This window comes from Erythrolamprus reginae, chromosome 10 (assembly GCF_031021105.1).
Source record: "Erythrolamprus reginae isolate rEryReg1 chromosome 10, rEryReg1.hap1, whole genome shotgun sequence".
In the NCBI taxonomy this organism is placed as follows: domain Eukaryota; kingdom Metazoa; phylum Chordata; class Lepidosauria; order Squamata; family Dipsadidae; genus Erythrolamprus; species Erythrolamprus reginae.
The window spans coordinates 45,614,665-45,634,294 of record NC_091959.1 but is presented as its reverse complement, the minus strand read 5'-3'; the positions used below and the strand labels follow the sequence as shown (position 1 = coordinate 45,634,294).

At 43.9% G+C, this 19,630-nt stretch overlaps 1 protein-coding gene across 1 annotated transcript in view; it reads right to left on the bottom strand.

Moving 5' to 3' along the window:
* Positions 1-19,630, bottom strand: part of CIT (citron rho-interacting serine/threonine kinase) — a 157,267-nt gene that overhangs the window by 123,190 nt on the left and 14,447 nt on the right. Inside the window, 5 exon segments of the mRNA XM_070763102.1 lie at positions 2,120-2,300; positions 8,555-8,708; positions 9,731-9,931; positions 17,804-17,897; positions 19,433-19,575. Coding sequence (XP_070619203.1) covers positions 2,120-2,300; positions 8,555-8,708; positions 9,731-9,931; positions 17,804-17,897; positions 19,433-19,575 — 773 coding nt within the window.

Below are 19,630 nucleotides of genomic sequence, written 5' to 3'. Positions count from 1 at the left end.
AGTCTCCCTTCTTTTTCATTACCAGCAAAAATACGTTATGCACAAAAAAATATACATACATACACATACATATTTTACAGTATGTGTGCCTGTATGTATGTGTATGTATATGTGTGTGCTTGTGTATGTGTGTATATCTATCTATCTATCTATCTATCTATCTATCTATCTATCTATCTATCTATCCATCCATCCATCCATCATCTATCTATCTATCATCTATCAATCTATCTATCTATCATCTATCTATCATCTATCTATCTATCTATCTATCATCTATCTATCTATCTATCTATCTATCTATCATCTATCTATCTATCATCTATCTATCTATCTATCTATACATCCATCCATCCATCCATCCATCATCTATCTATCTATCATCTATCAATCTATCTATCTATCATCTATCTATCATCTATCTATCTATCTATCATCTATCTATCTATCTATCTATCTATCATCTATCTATCTATCATCTATCTATCTATCTATCTATCTATCTATCTATCTATCTATCTATCTGTCACATATATCTATATCCATATCCATATCCACATCCACATCCACATCCACATCCACATCCACATCCACATCCATCCATCCATCCATCTATCTACTGAAAGAGTAGTAGATGCTTGGAACAAACTTCCAGCAGACGTGGTTGGTAAATCCACAGTAACCGAATTTAAACATGCCCAGAATAAACATACATATATACATATATATATATATACACAGAAACATAGAAGATTGACAGCAGAAAAAGACCTCTAGTCTGCCCTTATACTATTTCCTGTAGTTTATCTTAGGGTGGAAATAGTATAAGGGCAGACTAGAGGTCTTTTTCTGCCGTCAATCTTCTATGTTTCTGTGTATATATATATATGTATATATGTATGTGTATATATTCATTCAAATGTGCAAAGAAATGAAATAAAGGGAGAGCAGTCTCCTTTGAGACTGGGCAGCACAGAAGTCGAATAAAATAAATAAATAAAATAAATAAGTAAATAGTATAGATCTATTTTGAGCGATTTAGCTCTCATCAGCTAGCCACATGCCCTACTAGGATTCGAACCTGGGCTGCTTTTTTCCTTGCTAGGCAGTGCTTTTCCCCTCTAAGCCACAAGTTCTCCTCCCTTATCAATTCATATGCACTATGTATGTAATCTCTCCATGCAGAGACAATCCGTAGTAGTGCCTTAACGCTCTTCCGCCGAGCCAGCTTCTGCTCCTACCTTCCTTCTCGTAGTAGCAAAGCCGAAACGAGCAGCCGAGGCATCCTCGGACGAGCGGTTCACTTTTCACGACCGGATCCGGCAGCTCCTCGCCGCTAAATCATCCGCGGTCCAGGAGGAGACCTCAGAGCTCCCCCAAGCCAGCCAATCGCCACAGTTCTCCGCATCGGCTACTCTGCAGTTCCGATGGCTCCTTTGATCCTACCGGCAGCCCCGTGCCCCATTCGGCTGGGTACGCCGGACCCCTTGTACTCCTCTCCCATCATGCCCCCCCCCAAAAAAGAACACGCTCCAGAGGTACCCTGGACGGACCTAATTGGGGCCCCTACCCCATTCGGCTGGACACGCCGTACCCCTCGTATTCGTCTCCTCCACTGTGCACCCCTAAAACACGCTCCAGAGGTACCCTGGAACAACCTAACGGGGCTTAGCAAATCCCCCCCCCCCCCTTCACAGCTAGTTCAACAGAAGCTGCACGTAACACCCAGGGTCTAAGATTCCCCCCCCCCCCCCCCATTCTTTTCCGATTCGGGTATTTTGTTGTGTTACATTTTTTTTTGCAAAGGGTGAAGTCAAAAATATTTTCTTCCCCCTGCAGCTCATGGATTCGGGGGTGACGGGGGTGGGTGGGTGGGAAAACTACATTGGATTCCTGGAGTTTTCATCTCCAACCAAAGAGTCCCCGTTGCCCAGTTCCCGGGGATGAGGGAAACCAAGTTAAGACCCATCCTAGTTTGTCGAGAAACCGAGATCCTGAATCACAGGCGTCCCTCCGCCGTCAAGATTCCTACCTCCTCCTTTCCCTAGCCGAGCAAAAACTACCCGGAGACCCAACCGATCGCCTCCCCAGTACTCATCCTTCCCGAGCCGGTACTTACTCTGACCGGAGGATGCCGAGCGCCTTGACGAAGGAGAAGCCCACGAACGCCAAATCTTCTGCCGGGGAAACGGTGGGGCTCAGCTGGCTGAGAGTGGGAGCAATTCCGGCATTCGCCCGCCGGGCATCGAAATCCGACGTCTCATCTTCAGACCGGACGGCAGGTACGAAGGGCGGGCGAGCTGGCGGCGGCGAGCGGTTTCCAAGAGGGCCCCGGAGGAAGGGAAGGAAGAAGGCAGAAGGTGAGCCGCAGTTCGGGTATCCGGAGGGGTCCCGTCCAGCATTTTCCAACCGCTGCTGCAGCGCCCCGGTTTTTTTAATCTCCGCTCACACAGGCGGGCTGTGCTTACCCCAACGCTCTCCTCCAACCCGCTTACAGCAGCCAGGGAATTAACCCTTCCCTCGCCAACATGGCCACCATTTTGCAGGGGGGGGAAAAATATAAAAACTCCCTTCGGCAAGCTCGCCGGCTAGCCCAGATCGGTCCCCATCACCACCGTCGCCGAAAATAAAAACCTAGGTGGCTTAAAGGAGTCTTTTAACAACCCATTGTCTCCAGGGAGGGGATACAACAGCTGAGTTGATGCAGAAAACCAGCCGGTCTGCAGCAGCCGGCTGCAAAAGCCAACCTGGTCAGCCGTCACGGCATCTCGGCTTGGCGGAACCGCATCGCTAAGTTAACCTTGAGAGAAGCCGCTGCCTGGATCTCCACCGCTATAAGGTCGGGAGCGAAGCTTCCCCCAAACCCTTCTCTCTGCCTCCGGGGCTCTCGCCTTGCTCAACCCCTCTTCCCCCAGGGTGGAGGGCTCCCCTGCAGCCCACCCTCCCAAATCCCCCCCCTTTTCCCCCCATTCTCAGCGGGGCAAAGCTTTAGGCACTTTAATTTACAAAGAGAAGAGAGGCAGGAAGGATGCTACGGGAGAGAGAGATGCTTCGACATCGCAAGGCATCCGAGATGGGGAATTTTGCACACCTGTCTCTGGTTTTTTTTTTTTAATCCAAGCTGCCTCCGGTCCCTAGATCGTGCAAATCGACCGGATCTCCCCACTCTCTCTCTCTGTGCCCCCCCTGACTCCCCTCCCCCTCTGGGAAACGGATTTCCAAGTTGCTCCCTGGCAAAAGCCGGGGTGGACGTTGTGTGTGTGTGTGATTGTGTGTGTGTGATTGTGTGTGTGTGTTGCCGCTGGCTTGCCGTTACCATGGCTCCATGGAGATCTCTGGAAGCTGAACCGTAAGGAAAAAAAGGGGGGGGGATCCGAGAAAGATCCCAGCCGGCCGGCATTAGCTGCCCCTGCAGTGCAGGCTGCCAGGACGAGGCTCCACCACCACTCTGTGCATGCTCCGAGGTTTTTAACCCCCCTCTGCCCATCCGCACGCCAGACGATGCCGCCTGGCAGCCATGAGAGGAGTGGGGGGATGAGAAGGATGAGTCACGCTTGTGGGGCTCGCCAGGCTGAAAAGGCTTTTGTAGAAGGGGGGGGAGGTGGTTAACCCTTTGTGGCCCAGTTGGTTGAAGTATTGCAGGGAGGGAGGGAGAGGGAAGGAAGGAAGGAAGGAGGGAAAGGAGGGGGAGATGGAAAGAAAAGGGGAAGAGGGAAAGGAAGGTAGGGGAAGGGAAAGGAAGAAGAAAGGGAAAGAGAAAGAGGAGAGGGAAAGGAGGGGAAGGAAGAAGGAAGGAAAAGAGAAAAGAAGGGAGGGGAGGGAAGAAGGAAAAGAGAAAGAGGGAAATGAAGGTGAGGAAAGGGGAAGGGAGGGAGGGGAGAGAAGAAGGAAAAGAGAAGGGAGGGGAAGGAAGAAGGAAGGAAGGGGAGAAAAGGGGAGGGAAAGGAAGATGGAAGGAAAAGAGAAAGAAGGGAGGAAAAGGGAAGGGATAGAAGAAGGAAAAGAGAAAGAGGAGAGGGAAAGGAGGGGAAGGAAGAAGGAAGGAAAAGAGAAAAGAAGGGAGGGGAGGGAAGAAGGAAAAGAGAAAGAGGGAAATGAAGGTGAGGAAAGGGGAAGGGAGGGGAGGGAGAGAAGAAGGAAAAGAGAAAGGAGGAAGGAAGGGGAGAAAAGGGAAGGTAAAGGAAGGGAGGGAAGATGGAAGGAAAAGAGAAAGAAGGAAGGGAAAGGAAGAAGGAAGGAAATAAAAGAGAAAGATGGAAGGAAAAGAGAAAGGAGGAAGGAAGGGAAGGAAGGGGAAGGGAAAGGAAGAAGGAAGGAAATAAAAGAGAAAGATGGAAGGAAAAGAGAAAGAAGGGAGGAAAAGGGAAGGGAGAGAAGAAGGAAGAGAAATAGGAGAGGAAAGGGGAAGGGAGGGGAGAAAAGGGAAGGTAAAGGAGGGGAGGGAAGATGGAAGGAAAAGAGAAAGAAGGGAGGAAAAGGGAGGGGAGGGAGAGAAGAAGGAAAAGAGAAAGAGGGAAGGGAGGGGAGAGGGGAAGGAAGAAGAAAGGAAAAGAGAAAGAAGGGAGGCGAGGGGAAGAAAGGGAAGGGAAAGAAGAAGCAAGGAAAAGGGGAGGGCAAGGTAAAGGAGGGGTGAATAAAGGAAAAGAGAAAGAGCGGAGGGAAGGGAAGAAGGAAAAGAAAGAAGAAAGGAGAGGAAAGGGAAGGGAAAGGAGGAGAAGTAACAAGAAAAGGAAAGGGAGGGGAGGGAAGAGAAAGAGGGGAGGGGAGGGAAGAAGGAAAAGAGAAAGAAGGGAGGGAAGGGAAAGGCGGAAGAAAGAAGAAAGCAAAAGGGAAATGATGGTGACTGTAATTTTTTTTAAGCATTGGGAGAGTTTGATACTAAAAATAGGTTGGGGCAAAAGAGGGGCAAGACCAAACTATTGTCTCCACCCAAAAAGATTTGACCGTCCTTAAAAACAACCAGCAGAGAAGCGAAATCACGCACAGTCGCACAACCTTCCATCCCACACGGCGAAGGCAATTCCTACGCAACGCAGATCAATAACAACCACAACCGTTTGCTTTACCTTACACCAGGGCTCCTCAACCAACAGGCCATGCAATGGCACCAGGCCATGGCATGCCGGCACCGTGCAAAACCACCATCCACTCCGGTTTGTGGAAAACCCACTCGCCACGGAACCAGGTTGAAGGATGCAGGTTCTGAGCCTTTCATGACTTCCCAGGTTGGTAAAGCTGGAAGCCAGCCAGTTGTGACGTATACAACAAGCCAGAGAGTGAACCCAACTGTATCTTAAAAACATAAGAAGATTGACGGCAGAAAAAAGACCTTTTGGTCCATCTAGTCTGCCCTTATACTATTTCCCGTATTTTGTCTTATGTTTTTAATAGGAAAGAGAACCCAAGAACAAGGGGGCACAATCTGAGGTTAGTTGGGGGAAAGACCAGAAGCCACGTGAGAAAATATTATTTGACTGAAAGACTAGTAGATGCTTGGAACAAACTTCCAGCAGACGCGTTGGGTAAAACCACCGGAACTGAATTCAAACACGCCTGAGATAAACATAGATCCATTCTAAGAGAAAATACAGGAAATAGCATAAGGGCAGACTAGATTTATTTATTTGTTTATTTATTGGATTTGTATGCCACCCCTCTCCGCAGACTCGGGGCGGCTCACAACAATAATAAAACAATGTACAGAGAACAAATCTAATATTTAAAAATATCTAAAACCCATTATTTAAAAGAACATACAACATAGATGGACCACGAGGTCTTTTTCTGCCATCAATCTTCTATGTTTATATGTTTCTAAGCAATGTGAGAAAATATTATTTTACTGAAAGAGTAGTAGATGCTTGGAACAAACTTCCAGCAGACGTGGTTGGTCAATCCACAGTCACTGAATTCAAACACGCCTGGGATAAACATAGATCCATCCTAAGATAAAACACAGGAAGTGGTATAAAGGCAGACGAGATGGACCAGGAGGTCTTTTTCTGCCGTCAATCTTCTAGGTTTCTAAGGACCACTTCGGTGGGAAGGTAACATCACCCCATGGGCCTTTGGCGTATAGCCATGCTGGACACATGACCACAGAAATTGTCTCCGGAGAATGCTGGCTCCCTCGGTCAAAAAAACAGAGCTGACCACCAATGATCTAGAGTCGAGTGATAGACAAACAGTGACCTCCAAGCCAAAGGAGGTTGTTCCCGCTTCAACCAAAGGCTTGGGACCACATTCCTGGACCACAGGACCCTCCACCGATTTTATTTATTTATTTATTGCATAAGGACAGCTAACAACAGTTATAAATACAATACAAGTAAAAAACAGTAGAAAAACATCAATAAAATCACAAACATCATTAAAAAAAAAAAACCATGTGTATTAACGATCAATCTTAATTCCAGGCCTGCCAGAAAAGCCAGGTTTTGACGGCTTCCTGGAAGACCGGTAGGGAGGAGATAATGCGAATCTCTGGGGGGCAGTTGATTCCACAGGGTCGGAGCCACCACAGAGAAGGCTCTTCTCTGAGGTCCCGCCAACCGACATTGTTTGGCAGACGAGACCTGGAGAAGGCCAACTCTGTGGGCCCTTACTGTCTGCAACGAGGTGTGAGGGAGGAGGCGGTCAGGTAAATATTTTATTGATTGATTGATTTGATTTGTATGACGCCTTTCTCCGAGGACTCAGGGCGGCTCACAGCATATAATATAGCAATACGGTACAACGGCAAATTTAATTAAATTTAAAATTACAATCTAAGACTCCAATATTTAAAAACAATCATACCAGTTCAGTCATACAACATACAGTGATACCTCGTCTTACGAACCCCTCTTCATACGAACTTTCCGTGATAGTTTATAGTTTATTAGATTTGAATGCCGCCCCTCTCTGCAGACTCTCCTAACCCAGTGCTTAAGACTTTTTTGCCTCCACTTATGAACTAAACCCCGCCTCCGGACTTCCGTTGTCAGCCAAAGCACGGGGATTCCCCTGAGGCTCTGAATCCCTTCATTTTTTGCCGGTGCTGCTTCGACTGGCAACGGAGGTCCGGAAGTGGGGTTTCCCAGCGAGGGGAGCCTCAGGAGAATCCCCACACTTCGGCTGGCAACGGAAGTCACTATTTGCTTTTACATTGATTCCTATGGGGAAAATTGCTTCGTCTTATGAACTTTTCATTTTACGAACCTGGCCATGGAACAAATTAAGTTCGTAAGCCGAGGTATCACTGTATATCTCATTTCGTTGGCCAGGAGCCTGAGACCTAATTGCCCCAAGCCTGGCGATATAGGTGAGTGCTAAGACTCTTATGGAAGGCGAGGAGGGTGGGGGCAGTGCAAATCTAATAAATTATTATTATTATTATTATTATTATTATTATTATTATTATTATTACCAGGTTCGCCTGGTGCGCCAGTTGCGGCCCTATTTGGACCGGGAGTCATTGCTCAGTCACTCATGCCCTCATCACCTCGAGGCTCGACTACTGTAACGCTCTCTACATGGGGCTACCTTTGAAAAGTGTTCGGAAACTTCAGATCGTGCAGAATGCAGCTGCGAGAGCAATTATGGGCTTCTCCAAGTATGCCCATATCACTCCAACACTCCGCAGTCTGCATTGGCTGCCGATCAGTTTCCGGTCACAATTCAAAGTGTTGGTTATGACCTATAAAGCCCTACATGGCACCGGACCAGAATATCTTCGGGACCGCCTCCTGCCGCACGAATCCCAGCGACCGGTTAGGTCCCACAGAGTTGGCCTTCTCCGGGTCCCGTCGACTAAACAATGTCGTCTGGCGGGACCCAGGGGAAGAGCCTTCTCTGTGGGGGCCCCAACCCTCTGGAACCAGCTCCCCCCTGAGATTAGGATTGCCCCCACCCTCCCTGCCTTTCGTAAACTCCTTAAGACCCACCTATGCCGTCAGGCATGGGGGAACTAAAACACCTCCCCCTTGCCCATGTTGTTTTGTTGATTGATTGACTGTGTGCCTGTTTTTTATATATACTGTTTTTTATGAGATTATTAATTTAAATTGGAACTGGATGGGTGGGCATTGGATTTGGTATTGTGTACTGTACTGTTTTTTATTATTGTTGTGAGCCGCCCCGAGTTTGCGGAGAGGGGCGGCATATAAATCCAATAAACCTAACCTAACCTAAAACCCCACGTAGTCTCCAAATAGTCTCGCCCAGAGCCATTTAGGGCTTTAAAGGTAATAACCAACACATTGAATTGCGTTCGGTGACCGACTGGCAACCAATGCAGCTCGCGTAAAGATGGAGTAATACAGCCGTACCTTGGTACACACATAATTGAACGCGCCACTGCATTTTGTACCAGCTGAAGTCTCCGAACGCTCTTCAAAGGTAGCCCCATGTAGAGCGCATTGCAATAGTCAAGACGGGACGTGATGAGGGCGTGGGTGATTGTGTGCAACACCTCCTGGTCAAGGTAGGGCCGCCACTGGTAAACAAGACCCCGGCCCCCCAGCCACAGCTGAGAGATGAAGGGCTTACGTGACGGGCGTGGGCTGTCACTCACCGTCACGGAGGGCGCTCCATTCCACGTTGGCGAAGAACGGATGGCAGCACAGGCCTTCGTAATCCAACCGGTCTTTCGGCCCACACATTAAACTCTGCAGCAGGTCCAGAAATTCGCCGCTGACCTTGATGTCCTCAGGGAATTTGAGGAACCTCTGCGTTGGAAACAAACAGAAAAAGAAATAAATCTCAATCCACGGGTTAGAAGAGAGGGGGGAAAAAAATCTCAAAAGCTTCTAAATTCAAAGCAAATAAAAATAGTCCCCACCATACCCCACCCCCCACCCCACCTTCCTTCAGAAACATAGAAACATAGAAGACTGGCGGCAGAAAAAGACCTCCTGGTCCCTCTAGTCTGCCCTTATACTATTTCCTGTATTTTATCTCAGGAGGGATCTATGCTTATCCCAGGCATGTTTAAATTCATTCGCTGTGGATTTACCAACATCTGCTGGAAGTTTGTTCCAAACATCTACTGCTCTTTCAGTAAAATAATATTTTCTCAGCTGGCTTCTGACCTTTTTCCCAACTAACTACACATTGTGCCCCCTTGTTCCTGTGTGACTTTCCCATTAAAAACACTTTCCTCCTGAGCCTTATTCAACCCTTTAACACTGAGGTCCCCAAACTTGGCAACTTTAAGACTTGTGGACTTGTGGCCTGCATAGTTGGCTGGAGAATTCTGGGAATTGAAGTCCACAAGTCGTAAAGTTGCCAAGTTTGTGGACCTCTGCTAACATATTCAAATGTTTTGATCATGGGCTTTTAACTGTTTTTAGTATTGGATTATTATTATATGCTGTTTTATTATTGCTGTTAGCCGCCCCATGTCTCTGGAGAGGGGGTGGCATACAAATCCAATCAATCAATCAATCAATCAACCAACCAACCAACCAACAAACAAACAAATGTCCCCCCTTTTCCCTTCTATCCTCCAGACAATACAGATGGAGTTCATGAAGTCTTTCCTGATAAGTTTGATGCTTAAGACCTTCCACCATTTTTGTAGCCCGTCTTTAGACCCGTTCCATTTATTCATATCTTTTTGTAGGTGAGGAACAATATATAACATCCTAAATCCAATTAATTTGAATTAATGATCTAAATAAAAACCCCAAACTATAAAAAATACAGCCATTCCCATTCAATCAACTTACAACCCATGCCCCATCGGTACCTGAAAATTCATGACGTTGTTCGAGGTCTTCGTTGCGGTCCCTTCGGCAAATGGTGATTTGCCGTAGATCATTTCGTAAGCCACCACCCCTAGAGACCACCAGTCGCATTCTGATCCGGAGGGAGCTTTGCCGTTGTTCAAAGCACTCAGGACCTCTGGGGCCATATAGTCGGGAGGCCCAGGGGGCACCTTGGCATCCACCTAGAACAGAAAGGATCGCTGGTTATTTCACGTTACTCCTAAGAGTTGGAGTGAACAGGTTACGGGGAAAAACTGGCCTTGTGTCTAGTTGTCTTGGTGTGCAGTGCTCTGTAGCGATGTTTTGAGCACAGGAGTTGAAACAGTTTGTTTGTTTGTTTGTTTGTTTGTTTGTTTATTTATTTATTGGATTTGTATGCCGCCCCTCTCCGTAGAATCGGGGCGGCTAACAACAATAATAAAAACAGCATGTAAATCCAATACTAAAACAACTAAAAAACCCTTATTGTAAAACCAAACATACATACAAACAAACAAACATACCATGCATAAATTGTAAAGGCCTAGGGGGAAAGAGTATCTCAGTTCCCCCATGCCTGACGGCAGAGGTGGGTTTTGAGGAGCTTACGAAAGGCGAGGAGGGTGGGGACAATTCTAATCTCCGGGGGGAGTTGGTTCCAGAGGGCCGGGGCTGCCACAGAGAAGGCTCTTCCCCTGGGCCCCGCCAAATGACATTGTTTAGTTGACGGGACCCGGAGAAGGCCAACTATGTGGGACCTAACTGGTTGCTGGGATTCGTGCAGCAGAAGGCGGTCCCTGAGATAATCTGGTCCGGTGCCATGGAGGGCTTTATAGGTCATAACCAACACTTTGAATTGTGACCGGAAACTGATCGGCAACCAATGCAGATTGCGGCGTGTTGGTGTTATATGGGCATTTTTGGGAAAGCCCATGACTGCTCTCACAGCTGCATTCTGCACGATCTGAAGTTTCCGAACACTTTTCAAAGGTAGCCCCATGTAGAGAGCATTACAGTAGTCGAGCCTCGAGGTGATGAGGGCATGAGTGACTGTGAGCAGTGATCCCCGGTCCACGATGCAAGGGGTCAGTAAATTTATTTATTTATTTTATTTATTAATTTATTGGGATTTGTATGCTGCCCCTCTCCGAGGACTCGGGGCGGCTCGCAGCATATATAAAAACAGAACAATAATGTAATCCAATTAATACTACAATTTTAAAACAATTAAAAGATTAACCAAACAATTGACTTATTAACCAAACATCCAGCAGACATACTAAGACATTCAGTGGTCAGGGGACTATCTAAAAGTCCCAAGCCTGGCGGCAAAGATGAGCTTTTAAGCTCTTTCGGAAGGCAAGGAGGGAGGGGGCAGTGCGAATCTCTGGGGGGAGTTGATTCCAGAGGGCCGGGGCTCCCACAGAGAAGGCTCTACCCCTACGTCCCGCCAACTGACATTGTTCGGTCGACAGGACCCTAAGGAGGCCAACTCTGTGGGACCTCACCGGTCGCTGGGATTCGTGCGGCAGAAGGCGGTCTCGGAGATAATCTGGTCCTGTGCCATGTATATTTTTCCATGTTACACCAACACTCCGCAGTCTGCATTGGTTGTCGATCAGTTTCACAATTCAAAGTGTTGGTTATGACCTATAAAGTCCTTCATGGCACCGGACCAGATTATCTCAGGGACCGCCTTCTGCTGCACGAATCCCAGCGACCAGTTAGGTCCCACAGAGTGGGTCTTCTCCGGGTCCCGTCAACTAAACAATGTCGCTTGGCGGGACCCAGGGGAAGAGCCTTCTCTGTGGCGGCCCCGGCCCTCTGGAACCAACCCCCCCCTGTAGATTAGAATTGCCCCCACCCTCCTTGCTTTTCGTAAGCTACTTAAAACCCACCTCTGCCGCAAGGCATGGGGGAATTGAGATACTCTTTCCCCCTAGGCCTTTACAATTCTATGCATGGTATGTCTGTATGTATGTTTGGGTTTTATAATAATGGGTTTTTAACTGTTTTTAGTATTGGATTATTATTATATGCTGTTTTATTATTGCTGTTAGCTGCCCTGAGTCTCCGGAGAGGGGCGGCATACAAATCCAATAAATAAATAAACAAATATTTTCCCCACCCTCTTTTTGACTCATGCAGTATCCAGTTTCTTGATGGAAGGCAGGTTGGCAGCAATTACTTTTTCTGCAGTTCTGATTCTCCTCTGAAATCTTTGTCGGTCTGTAGTATTCCTTGTGTGGGTCTAAGGTCACATTGTTGGGCAAGCCCTAATGTGTTCCTAACCACATATGGTTGCTTTGTCCCCTTATGCTGTTAGCATAAGTTAGCATGAGTTTTAAACCCTAGGCTTTGCAACCACGGAGCTCTGGGTAGACCTCAAGGCCTGGGAAAAACTCTGGCCTAGAGAAATTCTACAGAGGGTGGACAAAAAAATGGAAACACTTGACTTGTTGGCATCATAATGTTTGAACATGTTCAAATCAATCAAAACTTGACATATTTTAATGTTTTTTTAAAATTCTGTTATTTGATATGTTTCTTAAACTACCTTTTTAAAATAGAAATTTAAGGAAATTGGTTATAACCTTCTAGAAATGGCAGACCTCTCAGACTTTCAAAGAGGCCAAATTGTTGGTGCTCGAATGGCAGGCATTAGTGTAACAGAAAGTGCCCGAAGGTTTGGAGTTTCAAGAGGTCGTGTCTCAAAAGTCATGACTGCTTTTGAAAGAGAAGGGAGAACGTCCTCAGCCAAGCACAGGTCTGGTCGAAAGTCGAAGTGGTCTGAGAGAGACCGTCGGACTCTAAAGCGAATGGTTAGAGCGGATCGCAAGGCCGCAGCTCCTAAAATCACTGCAGAGCTCAATAGACACGTACAGAACCCAGTTTCCACAAAAACTGTTCGAAGGGAGCTTCACCAATCTGGATTGTCAAGGTGTTTCCATTTTTTTGTCCACCCCCTGTAGCTTGTAGCAAAAGGTAAGAGGCGTGGGTTTGCTGACACCTCAAAGCTTACTGCCAAAACTTCCCTAGATTTCCCCTTGCGTTTTGTAACATCATGAATGCTCATTGTTCTGTGTATAGGAATGAGCGCATCATGTAAGCTGCGCGTGCGCATAGCAAAAGTTGCACAGAGATAACGTTCCTATAAGAACGCATGGTATGTCTGGATGTATGTTTGGTTTTATAATAAAGGTTTTTAACTGTTTTAATATTGGATTGTTATATGCTGTTTTTGTTACTGTTGTTAGCCGCCCCGAGTCTGCGGAGAGGGGCAGCATACAAATCCAATAAATAAATAAATAAATGAATGAATAAATGAATGAATGAATAAATAAATAAATAAATAACTCCCAATGTATTTTTATAATTGCCTATGATAACGATCTACCACTGTTGTTTTATGTACATTGAGATGCACCAGAGAAAAACTCCTTGTGTGTCTGATCACACTTGGCCAAGGAAGAATTAATAAACGAGAGCGCAATATTTGATGGTCACCAGAGTGAGATTGCGGTCTGGTAAGCATGCCACGACCCACAAGTCGGGGACTCCTGACCCAAGCAATAGTCCCCGCGAATTAAGCACACGGAAAGGTTAAGGACTACTCCTGACTCCAGTCTGGGTAAATATTAAGGCTGTGCACTTCTTTGCATTCAAAGGGCAAACGTGCAGCGAACCAGATCTCGTCTTCCAACTCTGACGCACTGCAGAGCTCAAGGGAATTCTCTCCGCTGGCTGGAAAGAAGAAGGGAAAAAAAGCCATTCGTGGATTGGCAGATCAGGGTAAAACGGGGCTAAAGGCCTGTGAGATGTTTGAAGGGCCTAAGAAGTTGCTTCAGGTTATGTTGTTCGGGAATAAAAAAAGAAAGAATTGCATCCATAAATTGGGTTTGGTATATTAACTGCCGTGATTTGATTAGTTTAAATTAGCTTTGATTTAAATTAATATCTATATCTCTCTACCTATGTCTATATCTCTACATATACTGTACTGTATTTATCATCTATGTCTATATCTTCTGTCTGTCTGTCTGTCTACCTTTTCTTTTATGTACACTGAGAGCATATGCGCGAAGACAAATCCCTTGTGTATCCAATCACACTTGGCCAATAAAATTCTATTCTATTCTAATTTTATTCCTCTATCTTTCTATCTTTCTAATCCTCTCTTTCTTTCTTTCTCTCTCCCTCTCTTTCTCTCTCTCTCTATCTATCTAAATATCTATGTATATAAATCTATCTATGTTTATATCTATCTATTTAAAAAAGAAAAGAATTTATCTTTTCTTTTATGTACACTGAGAGCATATGCGCGAAGACAAATCCCTTGTGTATCCAATCACACTTGGCCAATAAAATTCTATTCTATTCTATTCTAATTTTATTCCTCTATCTTTCTAATCCTCTCTCTCTCTCTTTCTTTCTCCCTCTCTTTCTCTTTCTCTCTCTCTCTCTCTCTCTCTATCTATCTAAATATCTATGTATATAAATCTATCTATGTTTATATCTATCTAAAAAAGAAAAGAATTTATCTTTTCTTTTATGTACACTGAGAGCATATGCACCAAGACAAATTCCTTGTGTATCCAATCACACTTGGCCAATAAATTCTATTCTATTGCTCTTTCTATCTAATCTATCATCTATACGTCTCTCTCTCCCCCTCTCTATCTATCTAAATATCTTTGTATATAAATCTGTCTGTATCTATCTATAATAGAAAAGAATTTATCTTTTATGTACACTGAGAGCGTATGCAACAAGACAAATCCCTTGTGTATCTAATCACACTTGGAAAATAAAATTCTATTCTCTTCCTCTTCCTCTCTGTCTTTCTATCTAATCTATCATATCTCTCTCTCTCTCTTTCTCTATCTATCTATCTATCTATCTATCTATCTATCTATCTATCTATCTATCTAAATCTATCTGTGTTTATATCTATCTATCTAAAAAAGAAAAGAATTTATGTTTTCTTTTATGTACACTGAGAGCATATGCACCAAGACAAATTCCTTGTGTATCCAATCATACTTGGCCAATAAATTCTATTCTATTCTATTCCTCTTTCTATCTAATCTATCATCTATACGTCTCTCTCTCCCCCTTTCTCTCTATCTAAATATCTATGTATATAAATCTGTCTGTATCTATCTATAAAAGAAAAGAATGTATCTTTTATGTACACTGAGAGCATATGCAACAAGGCAAATTCCTTGTGTATCTAATCACACTTGGAAAATAAAATTCTATTCCCTTCCTCTTCCTCTCAGTCTTTCTATCTAATCTATCGTATCTCTCTTTCCTTCTCTCTCTCTCTCTCTCTCTCTCTCTTATCTATCTATCTATCTATCTATCTATCTATCTATCTATCTATCTATCTATCTATCTATCTATCTATCTGTCTAATCTTGTCTATCTATCTAAAGTGAAGTGCCAGCCTGCTTTCCAAGTGTCAACAAATGATCTTTGACAGCAGAGAAGAGCAAAAAAGATGATTAAGGGACTGGAGGCTAAAACATATAAAGAACAGTTGCTGGAACTGGGCATAGCTAGTTTAATGAAAAGAAGGACACAACTTCGCAATTAACAACAACGTTCTCCCAGATATCTGGAGCAGTTTTTTCATTATTAAATTATTGAACAATCATAAAACCATGGCTCTTCACGAAGGTGCTTGAACACGAAACAAAATTAAGACTCGAATCGCGCTCATCATGTATGATTGTATTGACTGATTTTAGATTGTAGTATTTATGTGTAAGCCACATTTGGTAAGATGCACTGAGTTTTTGGAGCCGGGGAAGGTAAGTAATAAATAATAAGTACAATTAAATGCTCTCTTGGAGAGAAAAATACATTTTGATATCTTCATTTCTTTACAAAAACACACCAGAATCCCCATCGCGCCAGAGAAATTCTCATTTTAAGAACCTCCCAAGTTTTCTTCGGAGCAGAGTTTAAAAACTCGTTTCCTCTTATTCGCGGTTAGTTAAGTTTCAACAAAATCCCAGCTGGCTGAAAAGGAAATGCAAAGGAGGCCAAGCAGTAGTTTAATTATAATTTTGCATTGTTTAAAGAAATTACCCGAGGTCAGTAGAAAAGGAAAGCTAGAATTTTTAGCCGGGACTCACTCAATACGTAGAATTCTATCTGTTCAATTAGTTTAATCAAGAGGCTTTCTTACCACAATAAGAGACAAGCGGTTCTAACCATAATCAAACCCACCATTATTTGCCGACCATAACCCCGGCTTCTTCAATTACTCATTTGATGTTTTTTCCTCCAAAATTAGAACCCACATGGCTACACTCAGACGAGGGCAGAGTTACCCACGATCGATGTCACCCACATTTTGGGACAGATGTTCCATTCAGGAAGAAGCAGCATAATTGAAAAGAACAAATACATTTTTAAAAAATATTCATACATGAAAAGGAAAGAGTGAAAGGGGATTCATTTGTATTGCACTGAACCAAGAAATTCCCAACCTATATACCGTATTTTTTCAGAGTATAAGACACACTTTTTTCCTCTCTAAAAGAGGCTGGTTGGCTGTGAATTATATTCTGAGTGTAGCTTTTTTTTTCAGCCCTAACTAGCTGCTAACCATCTTCCCAGCTCTTGCCTTGCAAACTCTTTCATTGTTACTCTTTGCGAAGAATGTTTTCCAAGCCCTAAGTCTTTGCAGGGTTTTTTCCATTGCTCTACTTGCTCCAAATGTTTCTTTCCAGGTACTAACGATGTTCTCAGTTCTTACCCACTTGCAAGCTCTTTCACTGTTACTCTCTGCAAAGAATGTTTTCCAAGCCCTAAGTCTTTGCAGGGTTTTTTCCATTGCTCTACTTGCTCCAAATGTTTCTTTCCAGGTACTAACGATGTTCTCAGTTCTTACCCACTTGCAAGCTCTTTCACTGTTACTCTCTGCAAAGAATGTTTTCCAAGCCCTAAGTCTTTGCAAGGTTTTTTCCATTGCTCTACTTGCTTCGAATGTTTCTTTCCAGGTGCTAACGATGTTCCCAGCTTTTACAGGCTTGCACGATCTTTCATTGTTACTCTTTGCGAAGAATGTTTTCCAAGCCCTAAGTCTTTGCAGGGTTTTTTCCTTTGCTCTACTTGCTCCAAATGTTTCTTTCCAGGTGCTAACCATGTTCCCAGCTCTTACAGGCTTGCACGATCTTTCATTGTTACTCTTTGCGAAGAATGTTTTCCAAGCCCTAAGTCTTTGCAGGGTTTTTTCCATTGCTCTACTTGCTCCAAATGTTTCTTTCCAGGTACTAACGATGTTCTTAATTCTTACCGGCTTGCAAGATCTTTCATTGTTACTCTTTGCGAAGAATGTTTTCCAAGCTCTAAGTCTTTGCAGGGTTTTTTCCATTGCTCTACTTGCTCCAAATGTTTCTTTCCAGTTGCTAACCATGTTCCCAGCTCTTACCGGCTTGCAAGATCTTTCATTGTTACTCTCTGGGAAGAATGTTTTCCAAGCCCTAAGTCTTTGCAGGGTTTTTTCCTTTGCTCTTCTTGCTCCAAATGTTTCTTTCCAGGTGCTAACCATGTTCCCAGCTCTTACAGGCTTGCACGATCTTTCATTGTTACTCTTTGCGAAGAATGTTTTCCAAGCCCTAAGTCTTTGCAGGGTTTTTTCCATTGCTCTACTTGCTCCAAATGTTTCTTTCCAGGTGCTAACCATGTTCCCAGCTCTTACCCACTTGCAAGCTCTTTCATTGTTACTCTCTGCAAAGAATGTTTTCCAAGCCCTAAGTCTTTGCAAGGTTTTTTCCATTGCTCTACTTGCTTCGAATGTTTCTTTCCAGGTGCTAACGATGTTCCCAGCTCTTACCCGCTTGCAAGCTCTTTCATTGTTACTCTCTCCGAATAAGATGCTTGTTTTGAGAATTTGGCCTTCGTGCCAATTTAATTTGGCCCTGTCGCTTTTACCCGAGATCATTGCCCATCCTCTGGGCAACTCTGCGATAACAATTGCAATCGATGGCACTATCCAAGATTAAATGTCAATCTTTAATTTCCCCATTTCCCCCCCAAAAATATATATATATATGTATTACCGTTTTATCCGCTGTCATTTTGGCAGCCGACCCAAAATCCACCAACTTGATATGCCCTGTTCTGTCAACGAGGATGTTCTCGGGCTTAATATCTCTGGAAGGCATAGGGAGGGTAAAGCAGGAATCAATAAAACTCTTTCTGAAATTAAAATTGCAATGCTGAATCCGTTACAAGATTAAGTCTTTTTTATTTATTTAAAAGGAGGCTTCTTAATCTTCGGAACAATTTCCTACTACATTTCATCAGAAGAAAGCTGGATTCTTACAATGGTAACCATCTTTAAAAACTTATAAATGTAAACTCTTTTTTTTCTTCTATTTTTTTTTTGTTTTCTTTTTCTCTCTTCTTTTTTCCTTCTATTTTAGTTCGATTTAAGTTAGAATTTTAAAATTTTTATATATGTTCTTAAATATTTTAGATGTGTTTCTAACGATCACTTTATAATTGATATTTTTAAGTATTTTATAGACGGTGTTAAACAACGATAAGATTTTTTCTTTTCATTCTTTTTTTTTCATTTAAATATAAAAATGACTTCTACTTCGAGCGGAGCGACTGTAGCTCCACTAAGTGTTGCATGCTATGTATATCATGTTTGTCTATGCAATTTAATAAAAATGTTTTTAAAAAATAAAAATAAAAACTTAGTTCTATGTGTAAACTACGTCAGAAGTATTTATACTCTCCCCAGAACGGTTCAACCCCACCTGAAAGCTAAAAGTTGTAAATATGGCTCAGGGGGGAACCACATCATCTTCAATAGCTTTTGCCTTGTTCGTGCTCCTGACTCAAAACTTTATTCTATATTCTGGGTCTCCAAAAATAAAGGGATGTGTTATTTTTTAAAAATTTATTGTATATCCTGCTTTAGTTTACAAATAAACCCAAGGCGGTGAACGTATCTAGTACTCCTTCTTACTCCTGTTTTACCCATAACAACTATCCTAGAATTAGAACTCCCAGATTCCTGGTGATTGGCCCAAAGTCACCCTGCTGGCCCTTATGCATAAGGTAGAACTAGAATTCCCAGATTCTTTGTGATTGGCCCAAAGTCACCAGCTGGCTTTTATGTGTAAGGTAGAACTAGAACTCCCAGATTCCTGGTGTTTGGCCTAATGTCACCAGCTGGCCCTTATGCATAAGGTAGAACTAGAACTCCCAGACTCCTGGTGATTGGCCCAAAGTCACCCAGCTGGCCCTTATGCATAAGGTAGAACTAGAACTCCCAGACTCCTGGTGATTGGCCCAAAGTCACCCAGCTGGCCCTTATGCATAAGGTAGAACTAGAGCTCCCAGATTCCTGGTGATTGGCCCAAAGTCACCCAGCTGGCTTTTATGTGTAAGGTAGAACTAGAACTCCCAGACTCCTGGTGATTGGCCCAAAGTCACCCAGCTGGCTTTTATGTGTAAGGTAGAACTAGAATTCCCAGACTCCTGGTGATTCGCCCAAAGTCACCCAGCTGACCCTTATGCATAAACTAGAACCAGAATTCCCAGATTCTTTGTGATTGGCCCAAAGTCACCAGCTGGCTTTCATGCTGTCTCCCACTTTCTAGCCTTTAACCATTAGTCCAAACTGCCTCTCTTAAGTCTGGTTAGTTATGCAGATGTTGAGCTGAAAAACTCACCGATGGACGTAGCCCATTTGATGGACGCTGTGAATGGCCAAAACTAATTCTGCTAGATAAAACTCTACGGTGCTTTCATCCAGTTGATCTTCGTATCTGTTTAAGAACGAGAGTAGATCTCCTCCCGGCTCATAATCCATAACCTTCACGTCATTTTGGGGAAATAATCAGGCACACATAGGGAGGGAAGTAAAATGT